At 35.4% G+C, this 21,084-nt stretch overlaps 2 protein-coding genes across 2 annotated transcripts; both read right to left on the reverse strand.

Moving 5' to 3' along the window:
• Positions 1–1,984: 1,984 nt before the first annotated feature.
• On the reverse strand, positions 1,985–11,010 carry eif4e1c (eukaryotic translation initiation factor 4E family member 1c). The gene is made up of 7 exons (XM_048204263.1): positions 10,861–11,010; positions 9,607–9,698; positions 7,184–7,279; positions 7,001–7,064; positions 6,677–6,790; positions 6,454–6,593; positions 1,985–3,132 (listed from the first exon to the last, which is right to left on the reverse strand). Exons 1-7 carry the CDS (start codon positions 10,876–10,878, stop codon positions 3,018–3,020), a joined length of 639 nt encoding a protein of 212 aa, XP_048060220.1. The 5' UTR covers positions 10,879–11,010; the 3' UTR covers positions 1,985–3,017.
• Positions 11,011–17,388: 6,378 nt separating this feature from the next.
• On the reverse strand, positions 17,389–20,603 carry LOC125277621 (gastrula zinc finger protein XlCGF57.1-like). The gene is made up of 3 exons (XM_048206103.1): positions 20,345–20,603; positions 18,927–19,046; positions 17,389–18,761 (listed from the first exon to the last, which is right to left on the reverse strand). The coding sequence occupies exons 2-3, from the start codon at positions 18,982–18,984 to the stop codon at positions 17,518–17,520; spliced, it is 1,302 nt and encodes a 433-aa protein (XP_048062060.1). The 5' UTR covers positions 18,985–19,046; positions 20,345–20,603; the 3' UTR covers positions 17,389–17,517.
• Between the last annotated feature and the right edge of the window lie 481 nt (positions 20,604–21,084).

Consider the following 21,084-nt stretch of genomic DNA (forward strand, 5'->3'; position numbering starts at 1 on the left):
TAAATATAAACATTTAAATCGTGGCTGTCATAACTGATTTATTCAAACATGCATTAAATATTTAAGAACATTAAAAATTATAATGAATATGTAACGATGCATATATTTATCAGAATGCTGCTCTCTAGAGTTCATTTTTCTAGCTGACTAATGAGTTTATGGTCACTCAATATGGTTTTTCTGAGGTAAATGTGACGTTATGTGACATTGTTTACAAGCTGTTTTATTGAAGACTTTCTGCGGTTGAAACACTGATTGAGCTGTTACACAAGACATGATACGGATTTCGGTAAGATGCACTGTATCTTTTAACATACCGTCAGACGTTTATTCATGTATATTTCGCGCTGTAACTGGTATTAAAGCGGAGGAGAGGAGGTTCACATGCACTCCGTGCTGCCGCTTCTCTTTAACTGAGGCGCTACAGCGATCCGTCACGCCACATTAAACAACGGTATTTATTTTTTGAATCTCAAAATAAGATGGATGTCATTTGAAATCTGAGACTTTGCTTTATATCAAAAGTAACAAAGCACAAAGATTATTGCGATTTATTGGATGGGAGGCGCGCTACATGTTCTTTTCATTCATCAACTGAAAACAGACTAGACTAATCAATATTTTTTTTACCCAGCCCTACTTATTACACTCTAAAAAATGCTGGGTTAAAAACAGCCCAAATTGGGTTGAAAATGGACAAAGCAAGCAATACAGTAATTTTTTAAACAATAGTTGAGTTAAATAAAACTACCCAGCAGGTTGGGCAGACATTTAACCCAACTGCTGGGTTTGTCCATTTTCAACCCAGCATTTTTTTAGAGTGTAGGTAATCAATAATTACTGAATGTGATAGGCATGATCAAGAACTAATAACTAGCTAAAATGTCTTTTTCACTTTAAAATATCCAAATCACTAGTAGACTAGGTAACAAGTAATTAGTGATGCATTTTATGACCACGTTAAGAGTCATAAAATTAGAGAGAAAAAAAAGACAATTGCTCACATCTTAGACACATTAATATTGTGATCAGTATTAGTAATTCTTTATAATTTTTCATAGTTAGTTCTTAATTATGCCATTCTCATTCAGTAATTATTGATCACCTTATAAGGGACCATCTCAGTCCTAAATTTGAAATGACTTGCTGATTAGTTAATCTTGTTTCTATGTTAGTTAATAGTAGTAGCCAAAGTGCTCATGTAGTAATACTCATTTGTCCTGCACTACTTGCTGCACAGATGCCTATTAATGATGGACCATTATTCTAAGTGTACCAGATTATCTTGAAGAGCAAAACATGAAAGAATCATGAACTTATATTGGTCACAGAGCTTCTTTTCTGTAACAATCCAAAAAAGGTTTTTTAGCAAGGATACCAGGTTGAAACTAATTTCTTGGTTGGCCTACAAAAATACATAATCCCTGCAGAACTCTATTGCTGCATCCAAAATCGAATACTTCCCTACTACAAAGTATGCGAAAACAGTAGGCGAAAAGTCCCCAGATGACCTACTACTTCTGCTGAGATTCTGAAATGTGCATTCGATGGACAACTTACCCATGATGCCACAGGAGAGGATTTATAAATGGCAATGAAGTGATGTGACAGTAACAACATGGCAAACGCAGCACACCCAAATTTCATTCATACTAACCCACATTTATACTATATAGAATGTACTTTTTTATTGGTAGCGAAGTATATTAAAAATTCAAATGTAGTACGTACTCAATTTATGATGCAGCGTATTAGTTTATCATAGGTGGTGCCTCATCAAGTGACTGTTCAAAAGAATACTGGAAAAATTAGTTTGTGCTAATGACAATTACACAACACAACTGTTTAACTAAGGTAGGTTTGAACTCAAGCAATTACGTAAAATGAGCAAATAAATTAAACCTTTTGTATTGAAGTGTTAATGTTTTTTATGACCTCTGATAAAAGAGTCAAGACAATAAAGAAATGGAAAAAGATTCAATTATTAATGCAAAGCACATAACCTTTACTTTGAAAGAAGGTAATATACATCCTGGAATTACAGATAATAAAGATACATTATGAGCAAAATAAATTCACAATGAATATCCTCTCTTCTTTCACTGATCCAAAGAGTGGGGCAAACTAGAAAATGTCTACAGTATCAATTAGGGAAAAGGTGGAAGCAAACTTAAAAAGCATGTATGTCCAGGCATTCACTGAATACACTGTAAAAAAAAAAAAAAAATTCAAAGGAACAAATAAGGAAAAACAGCAAGCAGCAGTCCACATTGCTAAGAACCTCAAAAACAACTGAAAGAAAAGGAGCTTGATTTTCATGGTGTTCCTCGCACTACATAGTTCAACTGCAACGCATATATCATAAATAGATGGAGGGGAGAAACAAGCAAGATGCCACAATTTCAGCATAGCTGAAACAATAAATGACCACTCCTCCAAATTCCAAACTTGGAGCATGAACGAAAGTAATCCTTTACAAACCTTTAAGATAGTCAGTCTGCAGGCGTCTCTGCAATCACTTCTCATGCCAAACACCTCTAACCAAAGCATGTTAAAACAGTTTGGGCCCTTAAAATGTCCATGTGGATTAAGTCGTGGGTTTATCTGTTCATCTGACGATGAGAAATACTTCATGACGTGACGCGTGAGAGAACAAAAGGTTAAAGCAAAGAACGGTATGCCTCTTATCTAAGCCTTAGAGCCTCTTCAGCTAGGTAAGTCTCGATTAGTCCTTTAAACTCTCCCAAATCGCTAAAAATGATATCAGTAACATCTAGCTTAACTGGTATAGTTTTAGCTGATGCGGTCCTCTCTCAGGTCTAAACAAGCAGACGTCCCCTGATCCACATGGTAACGGTGCTGATCATTTCAGGCTGGAGAGCACTACATTTACATATCAGATTTTTTTTTTCTTTTCTTAAAAAGGAAGGACACTACAGTAGTTGACAACTCAAAAGTATTAATGTGATGCAAATTTGAAATTTTATAAACCTACAATGAGTTGAAATTAATTTTCTTCAAACTGAGTACATGTTCTTTGTTGTAGAGCCACTTTTGCTAGAGGTGTCGTCATGTGACTGGTATCCGATGAGGGTTTTGATTGGGAGGCTCAAACGCTCTTTGTATTGTTGCCTAAAGGGGAAGAACAACAGATATCACTGTCACAATGAACAGAAGTCTGATAGATATCAGCACATTTACATAAAACATCAGCTAAACACACATTTCGGTGGAATCAACATGACCTTCCACTCAAAAAGGTGTTTATGAATCCGCTCAGCACTCAAAGTGTCACATTTTTAAAATTTCAGTATCGACTTGGTAAGAGATTCTTCATGAAATGCTAAAAATTGCTTATTAGAATGATTTCTGAAGGATCATTTGACACTGAAGACTGGAGTAATGATGATGAAAATTCAGCATTGACATCACAAGAATAAAAAAAAATTGTTCAATTAGAAAACATTATTTTAAATTTGTAATAATATTTCACAATATTACTGTTTTACTGTATTTTTGATTAGCCTTGGAGAGCATGTTCTTCAGAAAAAGAAAAAGAAAAGCAGTAGACTCACTAAACGGTCGCATTTTGTAAACTTTTCCAGCCTATTTACCAGCCCGTCTTAAATGACAGTACAGCGTGAGCTTGAATGAGTTTACTTGCTGAATGTCTGGATCACGTGAGTGACGAGACCACTAAACAGTGCTGCGAGATCATTGAGAAGCACTCAAGTTTATATCTGATGATAAAGGCGAGATCAACAGAAAAAAGGAGAAACATTGTGCCACAACGATCAAGTTAGAAGACTTCTCAACACACAAATCCCCAACATTTAGCATGGATTTACTGCTATGCATTTTTTACCTGTGGTTATCATGATCTACAAATGTATGATGCTATCGAAGAGCAATGGTTAAGAGTATGGAAGAGTAAAGGCCTAGCTTAGTCAGAATATTACAAATTTTCCCTATGAAAATGAGGTTTTCCTATGAGAGCTGCACAATATATCGTTTTAGCATCGAAATCGCAATGTGCGCATCTGCGATAGTCGCATCGCAGGATGTGCGATGTCTAGTATAGGGATCATTAATCCGTTCGGACCAGACACGCGGTTCAAAACGCATGCGATTCTCTGATTAATTGCAAAGTCTGACCATCATACAATGAAAGTTTATCATTTGAAAGTGTTTTACGTCCTGTCAGTTTAAACATTAAAGAGATTTTAAACCATTTGAGCGCACAAAGAAGCGAAAGAGAACTCAATTCTGAACGTGCGGCTGTTTTGTGTGCACATACACACAGAGCTGCGCAGATACACGTGAACACCGCATGCCATTCTATTCCGCGTCTATTTGTGCCTGAACATACATGCAAAAATTGTCTAAATGCACGTAAAAGATCGCCTATCCTCGTAAACACAATTGATTATGGCTTAGGTGAACGAAATAAAACTGGATGTGTAACAGTATTTTGGATCCTCAGCGTGCATTCGGTCTTAAAGTGATAGAAGCCCCAGCTGATTTTTGTGTCAAGAATGTTAATCAAACAACAAAAGACAAAGAAAAATCACTATTGTAGTTTTAACACAGATTAATTATGTTTAATTTATACAGTGAGACTACGTAATATTTTTACACTATGAATCATTTACACACAGTATTATTTTACATTTGATTATTCAATTTCTGAATACTGTTAGACTTACCTGGAAAATATAAAGCACTATTTATTTCATTTGTATCTTTGTTCTATTATATTTATCTATGCTTGTAATTTGTTCATTATTTTTTTATTGCTAGAGATCAACCAATATATCAATTTACCAATATTTCCCCAATATTTGAGCATTTTACCATAATCGGATATCGGTTTTGGAATATCGGATTTACCAATAAACACCGCCATCTTGTGGGGTGTTTTGAGAATTGCGCGCAGGATCACCATTACAGCACATCTGAGGGGAGACGAGACAACGGCGTGCACATGTAAAGTATAATTATCTGCTTCGCTGTAATTAGTAAACTTTATTTAACATAACAGCCATTAATGCACAAATTAGATGTGTTGCATAAATGCCTGAAATGTAGCTAGTTTATGCAGCTTGTCTCTAAGAAATAGTCCCGTAAGATAATCCGTCATGTCCTGTCCCAATAAAGATGTAACTTTGCATGAATTAAATAATACAGCCATGAATGAGCACATGTTGGAAATAAAAGCGCTGAATTAATTCTCTCTCTGTTGTCTATGCTCATCATTAGTCTTGTGAAGTCGTCTGCATTTTACTGTTCATTCATCAGGTTGATGCTCAGGAAATTCTCCAGCACGGCCACCGCATGTAACTTTGAACAAGATTCACTTGTTTAAAACACTGTAATTATATAAATATTTACTATAAAACTTAATTTGCTAATAAACATCCAAGTAAACAACTCTATGGAAATTATTTATTATCTCCACGAGCGATCACAGTTTGAGTATTGCTCTGTGTAAATGCATACCACTTGAGAAATGCGATAAAATACGATGTTTTGTTTGTTATATTCCAATATTCCAGAGAATTATTCAGTCATTTAACATTATCCAGCGAATTATTCTTCACCTTTAACCTATTAAACAGCTTATAAATCTACTAAAACTGTAGTTTAAAATAAAGTATTACATTTCTGCAAAGTTGATATGACTCCTGTCTAATTTATTTTCTCCATTTGAAAACAGACATTCTACATTTATCTTGCTTATTGTTAACATTAGTGTTGCTGCTGATGCTTTTTAAAATTAAAATTATTTTTGTAATATGAAGATTAAAATTAACATGAAAGATTACTAATTTTCAACAAAAACAGTTTAGTAACAGTGCACCTTTTAATTTTTTGCACTTTCAGACCCCTCTATTTATTGGTGTATAAATAAGATTGGTTTTGTTTTCTATGCAAGGAGGAAGTGATTGTTAGAAATAAAATGGTTTGTTCAGTTCAGTGGTGGTGTAATCGTGTCAAAAACAGAAGTATAACAGTAAATAAATCAGTAATCGGTTCTGCATATCGGTTATCGGGCACATAAACACACAAATTATCGGTATCGGTTCTATAAAAAAAAAAAAAAAAAATCAATATCGGTCTATCGTTACCTGTCACTTCATAACATTAAGGTTGAACCACTGTAGTCACGTGGACTATTTTAACAATGTCTTTAGTACCTTTCTGGACCTTGAATGTGGTGGTAATGTTGCTTTCTATGGGGGATCAGAAACCTCTTGGATTTCATCAAAAATATCTTAATTTGTGTTCCGAACATGAACAAAGGTCTCACGGGTGTGGAAGGACATGAGGGAGAGTAATGACAGAATTTTCATTTTTGGGTGAACTAACCCTTAAATCTGTTCTGATTTGTAATTGAAATATTTCAACAATGTGTTGTGTCCTAACGTGGACAGTATAAAGTAAGCAACGTACCCTATCGTCATGATAGCGTCCCTGTTTTGGCAGTTGCCCGTCCAGATGGCTATTTTATCCCCCTTTGGCCTGACATTGACCACAGCTCCACAAACGTCTTCACTAGCCTCATCAAAGGACTCTCCGATTAAACATAACAGCTGCAAAACACACGCACAGTATTAAGTTATGCAACGCACACTGAGCCATCCACAAAACCATGTGAAAAAAGAAAAACTCTTACTGTCTCCATCCAGTAGCGGTCAAGGTCATTGTGTCGTTGCTGTTTGCTGAGGGTCATTAACCACCTTCCTCCAAGTTTATTCCTGTCATCCTCCCACATGGGTTTAATACCATCCTGAGACACATAATCTGGATATGAGTGTTTTCTCATTTTTGCCAAGTGCTAACATTCATCTCTTTATCATCATGCAGATAATTAAATCTGCTGTCATGTGGCCAGAGTGATGCCCAGAAATTCAGAAGTGCACCTGCTTTACAATGAAATGTTTGGTTAATAATTAGCCACACATTTCAGTTTGGGCATATACACACTTCCTCATCTTACCTTAAATAAGCAGTAGTCACAGCCAAATCCAAGTTTACTGGGCTGCTGTATGTGATTGTATAATCTGAGGAGTGAACAGAAGTCAAATCCATCATGATTTGCCACTCAAATGTTCTTTATAAAATGAAAAAGAGTGATAATGTCACTTAATGTCATAATACATGACAAATGAAAGACACTTACGCCCAGAAATCTTCCACTGTGTCAAATTTGGAGATGAGACGCAGATTTTCTGTCCAACTTTTGCTCTTGTCATTTTTGAAATACCAGAGAGCCCATCTGCAGGGACGCAAATAAGGACAGTGAGAACGAGTCTCCTTGTGTCACTCATATAATATTCATGAAGGGCTGCTTCAGCTGAGAGACGACTCATACTGTCCTGTTAACCAATGGAAAACCACGGCTGCTCGGCAAAAATGGCTTTGAATTAAAACATATTACAGGTTATAGTATCATTATTATATATAAATTGATAGTGTGACTCTGAACAGCTGGTCAGATGTTCTTCTGCTGCTGAAGTTCAAAAACCTCTTTAGATCATCTCAAATCATGCTGGAAAACATGATCATCAGTTATCACACAATCATTAATGCTAATGCATTACACTCAAATTCAGGTTACTTTTTCAATTAAATGTTTAAAAATTGTTATACTAATAACTATTGATAATACAATTTGTAATCGGAAAAAGTATATAAAAAATATGCTATGATGTGTTTGTGAAAACATTTTTACAGTGGACTCTTTTGAACCTCATTACATACACTACTGTTCAAAAGTTTGGGGCTATTTAAAGAAGGTTTTTTTTTAATAGAAACTAAAACACTTATTCAACAGGGACACATTAAACTTATCAAAAGTGACAGTAAAAACATTTATTTAACAAAATATTTCTATTTTAAATAAATTCTGTTCTTGTGAACCTATTTGTCAAAAAATCCTGGAAAAATGCATCACTGTTTCCACAAATATATTAGGCGGCACAACTGTTTTCAACATTGATAATAATAAGACGTGTTTATTGAGCACCAAATCAGCATATTAGAATGATTTCTGAAGGATCATGTGACACTGAAGACTGGAAATTCAGCTTTGTCATCAGGAATAAATTATATTTTATAAGATATATTAAAATACAAAACACTTTAAATTTTAATATTTCACAATTTTAATTAAATTAAAAAAAAAAAAAAAAAACTCAAGTCTATAAGAGAACAAAAGTCAATTTTATCCTTTGACAAGGTTTCATTCTAACCAGCTGCCTAAAATCAAAGGACAGAGAAATAATGCAGCTCCACTAAACAGCTATGTAAACAGTCATAATAAAGGATGCTATCATTCTAGAACCCAGTAGTAAGCACGGAGTATATGACAGATGCACCCTGTCACTGATACTACAGGGTTATCTGTTGCAGCTCTGACCTGTGGTGAACTTTAAACTTTAGCCTATCTATAACAGACTGGAAAAATAGAGCAGAGTGAAAATTCTAAAAATAACAGTTAAATAAAAACCTTAAAAATGACATCTTGCAATTGTAACAAACTGAAATGTGAATGTTGTACTTGAGGGGGCGACAGCTTTTATAATGAACGAAGGTCCTCACAGATCTAAACATCACAGGAATAAGCCACGGGTAGTGAAAAGACAGAAAGGGCTGGAATGAGACAGCTCAACATGTGAGCTCAGCACTTCCTGCAGCATGCTGGCAGACTGCCACCTCATCGCTCATATGACTTTTGAGCTCAGAATGACACCAAACACTACTTCCACCTAAAATGTGACTCTCACTACACCACCTAAAATGTGACTCTCACTACTAGTAGACTAGTTTAGTAAACGTCAATTTTCTAAAGATGTCCTAGGCAAGTATACACAGCACTTTATTTTCTCCGATTTTAAAAAAGTCTCTTATGCTCGCCAAGTCTGCATTATTTGATCAAACTTAAAGTAAAAACAGTAATACTGCGAAATATTATTACAATTTAAAATAACTGTTTTCTATTTTTATTATATTTTAAAATGTTATTTATTGCTGTGATGCAAAGCTGAATTTTCAGCGTCATTACTCCAGTCTTCAGTGTCACATGATCCATCAGAAATCATTCTAATATGCTGATTTGCTGCCCAAAAAAACATTTCTAATTATTATCAATGTTGAAAACAGTTGTGCAGCTTAATATTTTAATGGAAACTGTGATGCATTTTTTTCAGGATTCTTCGATAAAGTTCAAAACAGCATTTATAATGTTACAAAAGATTTATATTTATATAAATAAATGTCTTTACTGACACTTTATAATTTATGCATAAAAATATACTTCTTTCTTTGCAAAAATATATATACATTTACTGCCCACAAAATTCTAAACTATAGTTTATGGCTAGTTTTAGATTATCAACATAGGCTACAAAAAGTGCACACTTGTTTTAGAGATTTTGAGTAAATATTGTCAAAAAAAAAAAAAAGTGTTCAATTAATTTCAGCAATTATGTGCTCTATTCACTTTAACCCCTAATGCACTATGACTGATTTCTGTTCTCGGTGTGGCATATGCTACACAGGCGATGCAAGATATAAATACACAAAGAAATTTACCACATTTACCTGTTTTGCAAAGGGTGTTTGATGTACTGTTCAGGACTTGTCACAGCAGCTGTAGGACTATCAGCACGGCTTTCTTCATTTTCAGTTCCTCGCTACATAAATGCAAAACAGACAGTTAATGAATTTCCCTTTTTTCAGTCACACTGAGGAATTTTTACTCTACAAGAAGTGGTATCTATCCAATTAAACGTTTTAGAGCAGATAAATTTCCACAACTATTCCTATTTTAACATTCCCAGAAATCCCCAGGTTTTTCCATGTCAGTGGGGAAACTGATTACAGAAAGTTCAGGGTCATTCCATGCATACATAGAGAAATACTGACAATCATCTCATTGCACAAATCATGATCCTCAAATTGATCTACAGCACATTCTGTGCACCTGTCAGCCTGTCTTCACTGTTAAAGAGGCTCCTGGACAATAAGAGGTCTTTCTTTGGGTAAATAGCAAAAATACTAAATGGAAACAGATGTTTCAATTGCAATCTACTGACTCAATACTCTGAAACCGGGTGTTTAAACCACTATGACTAGTCATACAAGTTAATCATCAATTTTTTTTAACTTTTAGGCTGTTCATAAGTTTTTTTTAGGCCTGTTACCAAGACAACTAGTTATTTTACAGCACGTACTTAATGCAGTGTAGTGCAGATCACACACTATAGAGTCAGTAAGTGTAATTTCCAGTTCAATTTGGAGTCATACACCCTCTACTGTCCGCTACGGTATAAGCTTCTCTAAACACATGCTACCTTATTTCAGCGATCAATGACTTCGGTGCTATTTACGGAGTCAAACTACACGTTAGTGCAATCGTGCAAATCGAAACGTCGCATTTAGTTGAGATAGTGAATTATGAAACGTATTAAGCAGCCACGACTGAGCACGCTAGCCGAACACAGTTAGCCACGAACACACGTGTCCAGATGTCTGGAGATATGATCTCATCACGTGGAGAAGAGAGAAAACCCGACACCATCTGCCCCAAAAGCGTTATGGTATCATTACGCCGATTCGAAATGACCCGTTAACGGGTGTGAGGACTGATGAATTGTCGTTGTCCGGACCCTCCCTGTCTCTAAAGTCACCAGCAGCAGTGCCGCCCCGAAACCATACTGAACGCCAAAACGACACCTCCAGCTTTTAACACTACTGCTCAGTGTTTAAACATGTCCCGCGGATATTACAACAGACGCCGGTTTACCATTTTTGGTCGCTGAGAAGCCCTAAATGAAAAAGCCCGCTCCCTCTTACCGGCTCCGAAGTCGCCATCTTGCCTGTGAAAATTCTTCTGACCGTTGGACGCTGCTGCGTCACGCACGCGCTCGGGAATCTACGGAAACTGGCAGGGCTCACGCGCACTGAACGCACTGCATGCGGGAGACCGAAACGCTGTTTTGATTATTTTTTACTTCACGTTTTCAGTTTTTCTTATACATATAAACAAACCAAAAAAAAAAAAAAAAAAGTAATCATAAGCCGTTTAAATTTAGTGTGAAAAGAGACTTATCTAAATTATTTTATATAAGTGCTAAGGTATTTATAGACCTATCGAATCTGTGTATTTCAGTCAAGACTGCAAAAAAGAGTATTGGATTCTCAATAGTGATTTCAGCCTAAAAGACTCATATCCTCCTACGATTTCCTATTTGGAATGGAACAACAAGAAATGAAATTACGGCTCGTTTATTCGATTGGTCAAACCTCTATAGAATAAGAGTCCGTACGTACGGCACACTGACAAATCCCACTTTAAAGGGTTAGTTCACCCAAAAATTAAAATAATGTCATTCATTACTCACCCTCATGCCGTTCCACACCCGTAAGACCTTCGTTAATCTTCGGAACACAAATTAAGATATTTTTGTTGAAATCCGATGGCTCAGTGAGGCCTCCATAGCCAGCAATGACATTTCTTCTCTCAAGATCCATTAATGTACTAAAAACATATTTAAATCAGTTCACGTGAGTACAGTGATTTCAAAACACTGCTTCATGAAGCTTTGAAGCGTTATGAATATTTTGTGTCAAACCAGCGTTTTGGATCGCATGTCAAACTGCCAAACTGATGAAATCACGTGACTTTGGCGCTCCGAATCACTGATTCATCACGCTGATTCATAACGCTCCGAAGCTTCCTGAAGCAGTGTTTTGAAATCGGCCATCACTTTATAAGTCGTTATTTTGTTTTTTTGGTGCACCAAAAATATTCTTGTCGCTTTATGATATTAATATTGAACCACTGTACTCACATGAACTGATTTAAATTATTATTAATTACTGATTTATGTTTTAGTACCTTTATGGATCTTGAGAGAGGAAATGTCATTGCTGGCTATGCAGGCCTCACTGAGTCATCGGATTTCAACAAAAAATATCTTCATTTGTGTTCCGAAGATTAAGGAAGGTCTTACGGGTGTGGAACGGCATGAGGGTGAGTAATAAATGACATTATTTTCATTTTTGGGTGAACTAACCCTTTAATAAGCTTTTGTCACAATGCAGTAGGCCTGACACGGAGTTTGGTGTATTATGTATTATTTTTTATATTCAAGAGCATGAATTTTTTTGTAGTAGGTTTTTGCCTGTGTTAATGCCATACATAGGCTAAATTTTGGCACAGGTGTGTATTTTTATTGGAATTTTACTATTTCACCCCATTTCCTTTAATAAATCTATTTTACACTAGGTACACAAAACAGATACACTCAAGACCTTAAGGACAAAATGTCACCATTGAAACCGCAATTTTTAATCCCAGGGCCATTTAACTATAAAATGATGCAGCCTTTGTTAATAGGCTTTCATTCTGTTGGCAAGGCTTCTATTTTTTTTTCCAGATGGTGCCATTTTCTCAGGTTTGGTCTATAAAGCAAATGCTCACTTTATTCCTGTTTACTGCTTCTGCATATTATAGAGCCAATTGGATAAATTGCAGCTATAATCGTGTGGGTGTGTTGGTATAGATGTCAGAATGCGATTTGTATGTGCGTACTTAAATATTAAAATTGTGTAATATTTTAGAGAATCTGCCTAATATGTGTACCATGGAGCTTTGCTGGCATCTAATTGGGGAAAATTTGGTACTGTGCCCAAACAAAATTTTAATGAAAGCAATTTTTTTTTTTTTTTTTTTTTTTTTTTGAGTTATCAACCTCAAATGTGGAACACAACTTGTTGACAGTTATGGCTTTGATTTTCTAGCAGTTTTTGAGTTCATCGTGTTTTATTAGATATTTGTTGTATATAAAATAATGTCCATACATCATTTTCATAAACTTAAACCTCTATAACTTTTTTTGTTTTACTTCAACAAAAATCAGCCAAAGGTCTTCTTTAAAATGAGACCAAACTTTTCTGTGCTCAAAGCTTCAAATTTATATTTTTGTCCTCCGAGGACCTCAGAGTAACTTTTTTAAATTGATGCACAAGGGTTCAATTAAAATGCAAATTACAAACAGGAACTGTACTGTTTAACTTATAGGCTAGAATACAGTGTATATCGCTGGTTTTATATATATATATGTTGTTAATAGTTTACTTTGGATTAGAAATACAATACAATACAAATAGCAATAGTTTGATCTGAGGAGAGTTTCTGCAGTGGTTCAAACAGCAGCTTATTGGTGTCACACACACACACATGTTATAGGTGGTTTATGAGGACATTCCAAGGGCGTAATGGTTTTTATACTGTACAAACCGTATATTCTACCCCCCTACAATAACCCTACTCCTAAACATACCCATCACACAAAACTTTCTGCATTTACATTTTTAATAGAAAAATCGTTTAGTATGTTTTTTTTTTTGCGTTACACAGCATGTCTTCATAATGTAGGGGGCTTGTCCTGAAACCTCAATATACACACTTTGAGTCCTCGTAGGTCAACGTAGGTCAAACCGGTGGACGCACGCACACAGACACACAGTGTTCTCATGGTCATGTTTATTATTGATTTTTACATCCAATCCTTGTTGCCCATACAGCAATACAGTAAAACCTAAAACATTTAACTATTAACCTATGTAAACTATTTTCATTGCATTTATCAATGGGACATGGAAACAGGTATGACATACTTCCAAAATCAATGCTCTTAAATATATAAAAATAATTTATAATACACCATACTCCATGGCTTGCAGTCTCTCAAGTTTCATACATTAGAGTTGAAGCTTCGCACAAGTTTGCAGCAGCACTAATTATGTGCCCAGCAACATATTTCTGTTTTAAATGTCATCGAGTGGTGGTTCGCATCAAGACAATAGCTTATTAAAATGGGATTGGTCAGTTTGTGTCCGACTTTTCTTTTCATGATGGGTCATACATTTTAATAAGAGACACAGGACTGTGTCTCTTATTAAATCTGGACTACAGTCTTATTCATCTGGACTACAGTCAGGAAGTCATGCACATCCCTTCTAAGGTGTAGTAAAGTGTCTAAAAACTCTCTGATGTAGCATGTGCAGAATGAGGCCTGGCATTGTCTTGCTTCCCAGGAAAGATGCCATCTTGATGCCATTAAATGTCTCTGTACAATCCCAATATGTCAATGGTACCTTCACACGAATCACCCATGTCATTTGCACTGATGCACCCCCATACCATGGAATGGCAAATGTTTGCTTTTGTACCTGTCGCTAATAAAAGTCTGGATGGTCCTTTTCGTCTTTGGGACTGAGAACACGATGTCTGTTTTTCCCAAAAACAAGCTGAACCATGGACTCATCTGACCACAGCACACATTGCCACGGTCTTTTGGACCATCTGAGATGAGCTTGGGCCCAGAGAACTCGCCGGCATCTCTGCATTGAATAGATGTATAGCTTTCTCCTTGCGTAACAGAGATTCAAGTTGCATTTCTTGATGCAACAGCACTGTGTTAAGTGACAACGGTTTTCCAAAGTACTCCAGAGCACATGTGCCATGTGGCAATTGTTTGACAATTCTCTCATGATATTTGGCACAAAGTGGCGAACCATGACCCATCTTTGCTTGTAAAGACTGAGATGCTCCTTTTATATGATACCCTCATCATCTATTAAAGGTGCCATCGCACATTTTTTACAAGATGTAATATAAGTCTAAGGTGTTCCCTGAATGTGTCTGTTAAGTTTCAGCTCAAAATACCCCAGATTTTTTAAATTAATTTTTTTTACTGCCTATTTTGGGGCATCATTAACTATGAGCCGATTTATGCTGTGTGGCCCCTTTAAATCTCGTGCTCTCCGCCCACGGAGCTTGCGCTTGCCTTAAACAGTGCCTAAACAAAGTTTACACAGCTAATATAACCCTCAAATGGATCTTTACAAAGTGTACACATGCGTCGGATTATGTGAGTATTGTATACTGTTATATTGTTTACATTTGATTCTGAATGAATTTGAGGCTGTGCTCCGTGGCTAACAGCTAATGCTAATACTAATAAATGCTAAATGCTAATGCTAATACACTGTTGGAGAGATTTATAAAGAATGAAGTTGTGTTTATGAATTATACAGACTGCAAGTGTTTAAAAAATGAAAATAGCGACGGCTCTTGTCTCCGTGAATACAGTAAGAAACGATGGTAACTTTAACCACATTTAACAGTACATTAGCAACATGCTAACGAAACATTTAGAAAGACAATTTACAAATATCACTAAAAATATCATGGATCATGTCAGTTATTATTGCTCCATCTGTCATTTTTCGCTGTTGTCCTTGCTTGCTTACCTAGTCTGATGATTTGGTTGTGCACATCCAGACGTTAATACTGGCTGCCCTTGTCTAATGCCTTTCATAATGTTGGAAACATGGGCTGGCATATGCAAATATTGGGAGCGTACACCCCGACTGTTACGTAACAGTCGGTGTTATGTTAAGATTCGTCTGTTCTTTGGAGGTCTTTTAAACAAATGAGATGTATATAAGAAGGAGGAAACAATGGAGTTTGAGACTCACTGTATGTCATTTCCATGTACTGAACACTTGTTATTTAACTATGCCAAGATAAATTCAATTTTTCATTCGAGGGCACCTTTAACAATTCACCTGCTCATTGTGGACTATTTCAAAATAGGCTTGCTGCGATAGTCAGTGTTCCCGGTGTTCAGCCGCAACACCGGTTACAACACTTGAAATTAATGAATGAAGACTTGTTTCGTCCAGTGTTTTTGAACAAATCTCTGTCAAATACATTTTAACAGTCACTGGTCACCACCTACTGCCATGACGATATAATAGATACAATCTTTATTTGAAGCGTAAGGTCATTTGCTCATTTTGAACATCATCATTTAAATCTGGCCAAAGTCTGGTAAAAAAAAATGGGGAGATGTGCTTCATTGTTGCTAGATGGTTCTTTCCTTTTTACACTGGGGTGATTTACCCGCACATTATGTTTCTTTGCAGGGCTCGACAATAAGGACTGCCCGATGGTCCGGGGCTAGTGTGAACGATGCTCGGGACAGACTGAACGGTCACTTGCCCGATCGGGCCAGTGCTGTAGGGTGTGCGTTATATATCGTCTATGATACCGTAATTGTTGATTTAACGATCTGATATTATCGAGTATGTCCCTCACTTTACAAAAAACAAACAAAAACACACCCATTGAGTGCATGCATGCACGTGACATTGTCTAGGTTAGACTAGTACGCGTGCATATTTAGAGTGTACGCTTTCACAAATGCCTTTAGAATGCCCCAGAATTCAAGATAAGAGGCAAAATGACCCTGTATATATTTCATATTTATATAATTTAACTTGTTAACCAATATTACACAAAGAGCGCCGTTTTTCTATTAGCATGATTACAAATGTGATATTGATTTTATTCAGCGTACAGTTCAATGAACAAGAACTTAATATCAAGTGACTTACATTTTAGACACCAAATTAATCGTCTGTTTCGCTGTATTTCGCCTACGAAAATAGTTCCAAAGTCCACAGAATTTTTTTCAGATTTGCTGCCACCTACTGGCGGGTTTAATTTCACATTTAAAGTGTATTCATCTTTTTGAATAATTTAAAAAAGTTAGTTATTAATTTTTTAATGACAGTAGGCTATTTAACGTTTTATATTTTCAACATTAAAAACATTTTTATGTATCTGTAACTGCTCTTGACTGATTCACTTTAATAAAGTTTAATATATTCTATAGTTATATAGTTATACATTAGATTACAATTTCTGTACCTGAAAATCTCGTTTAAATCTACATGAAAAACTTGAAAAGCACCATTTATTTAATTTATATGTTTGTTCTGTTGTATTTGTGCTATTACTCATAATTTGATTATTTGTTACCGTTTCATTAATTATTCTTTATTTGTCTAACAATATTTAAAATAAAAGTTAATCTAGTAGCTTTTGGTGTCATAACCTTAGTTATTGAGGTTAAATGTAACAAAGACAATGAAAACAATAACTATGCTTATTTTATAGGCCCATTTTCTTGTCTTTTACTTTTATTAATTTTTTGTTGTGGGGACAGTGAAAATTTTGGCAGGGCAAAAGAAAAAATCCTTAGCATTGAGCCCTGCTTTGGTCTGCACTATTCCCTTTAAAGCAAACAAACCTGCACACCTTCATTTGTTGCTTAGTGACGGCTGTGTTAAAGTAAGCCAGAAATGCGCAGGTGCTGAGCAATTCGGCTATATTTAATATTCATATTGACGATCATGTGTTGTATTAACGAGTATGTGCACTAAACTAAATCTGTGCAGATTATTTGTTTACTTTCAGCTCTGCTCACTGTGTGGAAAAAAAAAAAAAAAAACACAATCAGCTCGACCTTGAAAATCAAACTATTTACTTGAAAGTTATGAATCAGAACATGAACTTTGTTCACTTAAGACACCTTCAGGCAATGCTTTTTCATACAAGTCCATAGATTAGATAGATTGGCGAAACTCTTCACATTAAGAGCACTGGGGCGGCTTCTCGTCGGTATGAACTCTCTCATGAATTTTCAAGGAATCTGACCGAGCAAAACCCTTTCCACAGTGTGAGCACCCATAAGGTTTCTTTCCAGTATGAATTCTCTCATGAATTTTCAAGGATTTTGACTGAGGGTAACTCTTTCCACAGTGTGAGCACTTGTATGGTTTCTCTCCAGTATGAATTCTCTCATGATATTTCAAGGATTCTGACTGAGTGAAACTCTTTCCACAGTGTGAGCACCCGTAAGGTTTCTCTCCAGTATGAACTCTCTCATGAATTTTCAAGGAATCTGACCGAGCAAAACCCTTTCCACAGTGTGAGCACCCATAAGGTTTCTCTCCAGTATGAATTCTCTCATGACTTTTCAAGGAATCTGACTGAGTGAATCTCTTTCCACAGTGTGAGCACTTGTACGGTTTCTCTCCAGTATGAATTCTCTTGTGTATTTTTAAGTTGGTGGATGAAATAAAGGTCTTCCCACAGTCAGAGCACACATGAGGTCTCACACCAGTATGAATACGCTCATGCTCTTGTAAAGAGTGCAGATGCAAAAAACTCTTTCCACAAAAAGAACAAATGTGAGGCTTCACACCACTATGAACTTTAAGGTGTATTTTTAGGTTATATTCAAAAACAAATGTTTTGTTACACTGATCACAGCTGAAGGACCTCACTCCAGAGTGACGGTGCAGATGTTTGGTGATAGCGGTTTTGGATGCGAATCTCTGCTCACACTGAGTGCATGTGAACGGTTTTTCTCCAGTGTGAATTCTCATGTGAGTATTAAGGTTTTTTTTCTGAGCGAAACTCCTTCCACACTGAGTGCATATGAACGGTTTTTCTCCAGTGTGAATTCTCATGTGATCGATTAATTGTCCTTTGTAATTGAAACGGTTTCCACACTGAGTGCATGTATAAGGCCTCTCTCTAGTGTGAATTCTCATGTGTCTTTCGAGCTTTGATTTATACATGAAACTCTCTCCACACTGACTACATATGAACTGTTTTTCTCTGTTGTGATATTTCATGTGCACAGTAAGGTTTCCTTTTTGTCTAAAACTCTTTCCACACTCAGTGCAGGTGAAAGATTCTTTGACTCCAGTTTTTCGAGCTCGTTTTTGTGAGAAACACTTTTCAATCTGTGAAATGACTGTGTTTCCTTCTTCATTTGTGAAATGATGAGATTTTTGATGTTGTTTGTCTTCATTCACTTCCATCGGGTCTAAAATAAACATATCAAGTTCTCAAAATTAAAATAAAGAAGGACAATTGAGAACAATAAGAAATATACCAGGGGAGTCACAATTAAGCAAAAATGTAGTCTGTTTTTTTCTTTCTTTCAGTTTTTTTCTTAATGTTCCATGGGAGAATGAAGGAAAACACCAACCTGTTTGTTCCTCTGTATCTTCATCTTTTATTCTGCAGGGCTCTTCCTCAAACTCCATCTTTACAATAGTATGTCAGTAGTTTCTACTGAAGTAATTCCTCCTGCTTGCTTCTTCTTCTCCTGTGGAAAGATGGGAATATTTCCGAGCAATTAAACTCTTTTATGAACGGCTGTGGGAGTGGCTGACTGAAGGTGTGAATTGTGGTCGCTTTTTATGGCAAGGCGTTTCATTCTCGGGATATGAATTCTTGATATCAACAATTCAATTCTTGATATCAAGAATTACATTTCCACTAGTAACAATGTTAATTCTTGATATCAACAATTCAATTCTTGACAGCAGGAATTAAATTTCCACAAGTACAAACTAAAATTCTAAATTCTATATAAAATTCTTGTAATTGATTTTTTTTTTTACTAGTGAAATGTCACCATAGGCTGCCATTCAAATTCAACTGTTGATATGAAGAATTGATTTCTTACTAGTTGAAATTCTAATTTCACATATCAGAAATACAATTCTTACAAGAAAAAATCATAATTTTTATATCATTAATTACTTTGTTACTAATGCAAATATATATTCCTTTATATCAACAATTGAATTGTTAGTAACAATGTTAATTTTTTATATCAATAATTTGATTGTCACTAGTGACATGAATGTGATTGTTACTAGTAAGAAAGCCATTTTAGATATCTGAAATTATATTGATATCAGAAATACATTTTCAGATATCAAAAATGAAAATTTTTACTAGTAGCAATTCAATTGTTTATATCAAGAACTGACGTTTCAAGTAGTGCCATTTGAATTCTTGATATCAAAAATTTGCATTTTTACTAGTAACAATGTAATTATTGATATAAAAAATTATGATTTTTACTAGTAAGAATTGTATTTCGGATATGTGAAATTGGAATTTCAACTAGTAAGAAATCAATTCTTGATATCAACAATTGAATTTGAATGGCAGCCTATGGTAACATTTCACTAGTGAAAATACTATTACAGATATCAAGAATTCTAGTTTTTACTAGTGGTAATGTAATTCCTGATATCAAGAATTGAATTGTTGATATCAAGAATTTATATCGAGAGAATTAATAAAAGTCATAAGGAGCTGTTGCTCCTTAACCAGATGCTCATCACACTTACAATTATTCTCAATTACTCATTTAACTGCTTTTTGTGTCTTTTTAACATTATATTTATCATAGTCTGATTCAGTTAAAGAATTCGGGAGCTTTATTCTATAAGAAACAAACACACTTAAACTCAAAATGTCTTTGTCATATGGTATGTCTGAAATAATGTTTTCTTTGGTTGCTCATATTGGGTTACACCTTGTTTCATTCATTAATTCAATACATAAAATATCGCTCAAAATTATATATAATACAATGATTGTACTTACAGTTTGAAAAACACATCAACAGCGTGAACGGCTTTTAATCCCCTCACAGGCGCTCGTGAACGCGGGCGACTTTTGTTGTCTTCTTCGGTAGATTTCTTTTGCGACTGTGAAAGCAACGGCTCGGGCCAGTGTTGCCACCTTGAGGACCCTAATTAGTGCACAACAAAATTCATAGCTCATACCCTAACGTAGCCTACGTGTAAAACTGAGATTGATGCTATAGGTTACATTCTAATCTGTTCTGAAGTGATATTGATTTGAATATCTTGATGCCAACTTAAAGTTAGATGGTACAAGTAGCCTATTATATATATATATACATCAGAAATGTTTTTTCGTAGCGAACTTTGCATAGCTACATGAAACTAAATGCACAAGCTCAAAAAATATTTCACAAAAAGCAATTCACGGGCGCAAAATTATATGTTCATAAAATATATTTTTTTACAAATGCAAAACACAATTCATAGATATAAAACTGCACAAAAACGTTCTAATGTTTAAAATGTACGAGTTTATCCTTGAATGTGAATGTGCAAATCATCATTCGTGTGCGAATCGCCTTGGATTCGTGTGTGTGTGTATTTTTGAGACTTCTCTGGCAGTGCTTCGAACTAAGCTGTGTTTTGAAATCGGCCCACCACTAAATTGTTGAAAAGTTGTTTATTTTGTTTTTTTGGTGCACAAAAAGTATTCTCATCGGTTTATAATATTAAGGTAGAACCACTGAACTCACATGA

This window comes from Megalobrama amblycephala, linkage group LG10 (assembly GCF_018812025.1).
Source record: "Megalobrama amblycephala isolate DHTTF-2021 linkage group LG10, ASM1881202v1, whole genome shotgun sequence".
In the NCBI taxonomy this organism is placed as follows: domain Eukaryota; kingdom Metazoa; phylum Chordata; class Actinopteri; order Cypriniformes; family Xenocyprididae; genus Megalobrama; species Megalobrama amblycephala.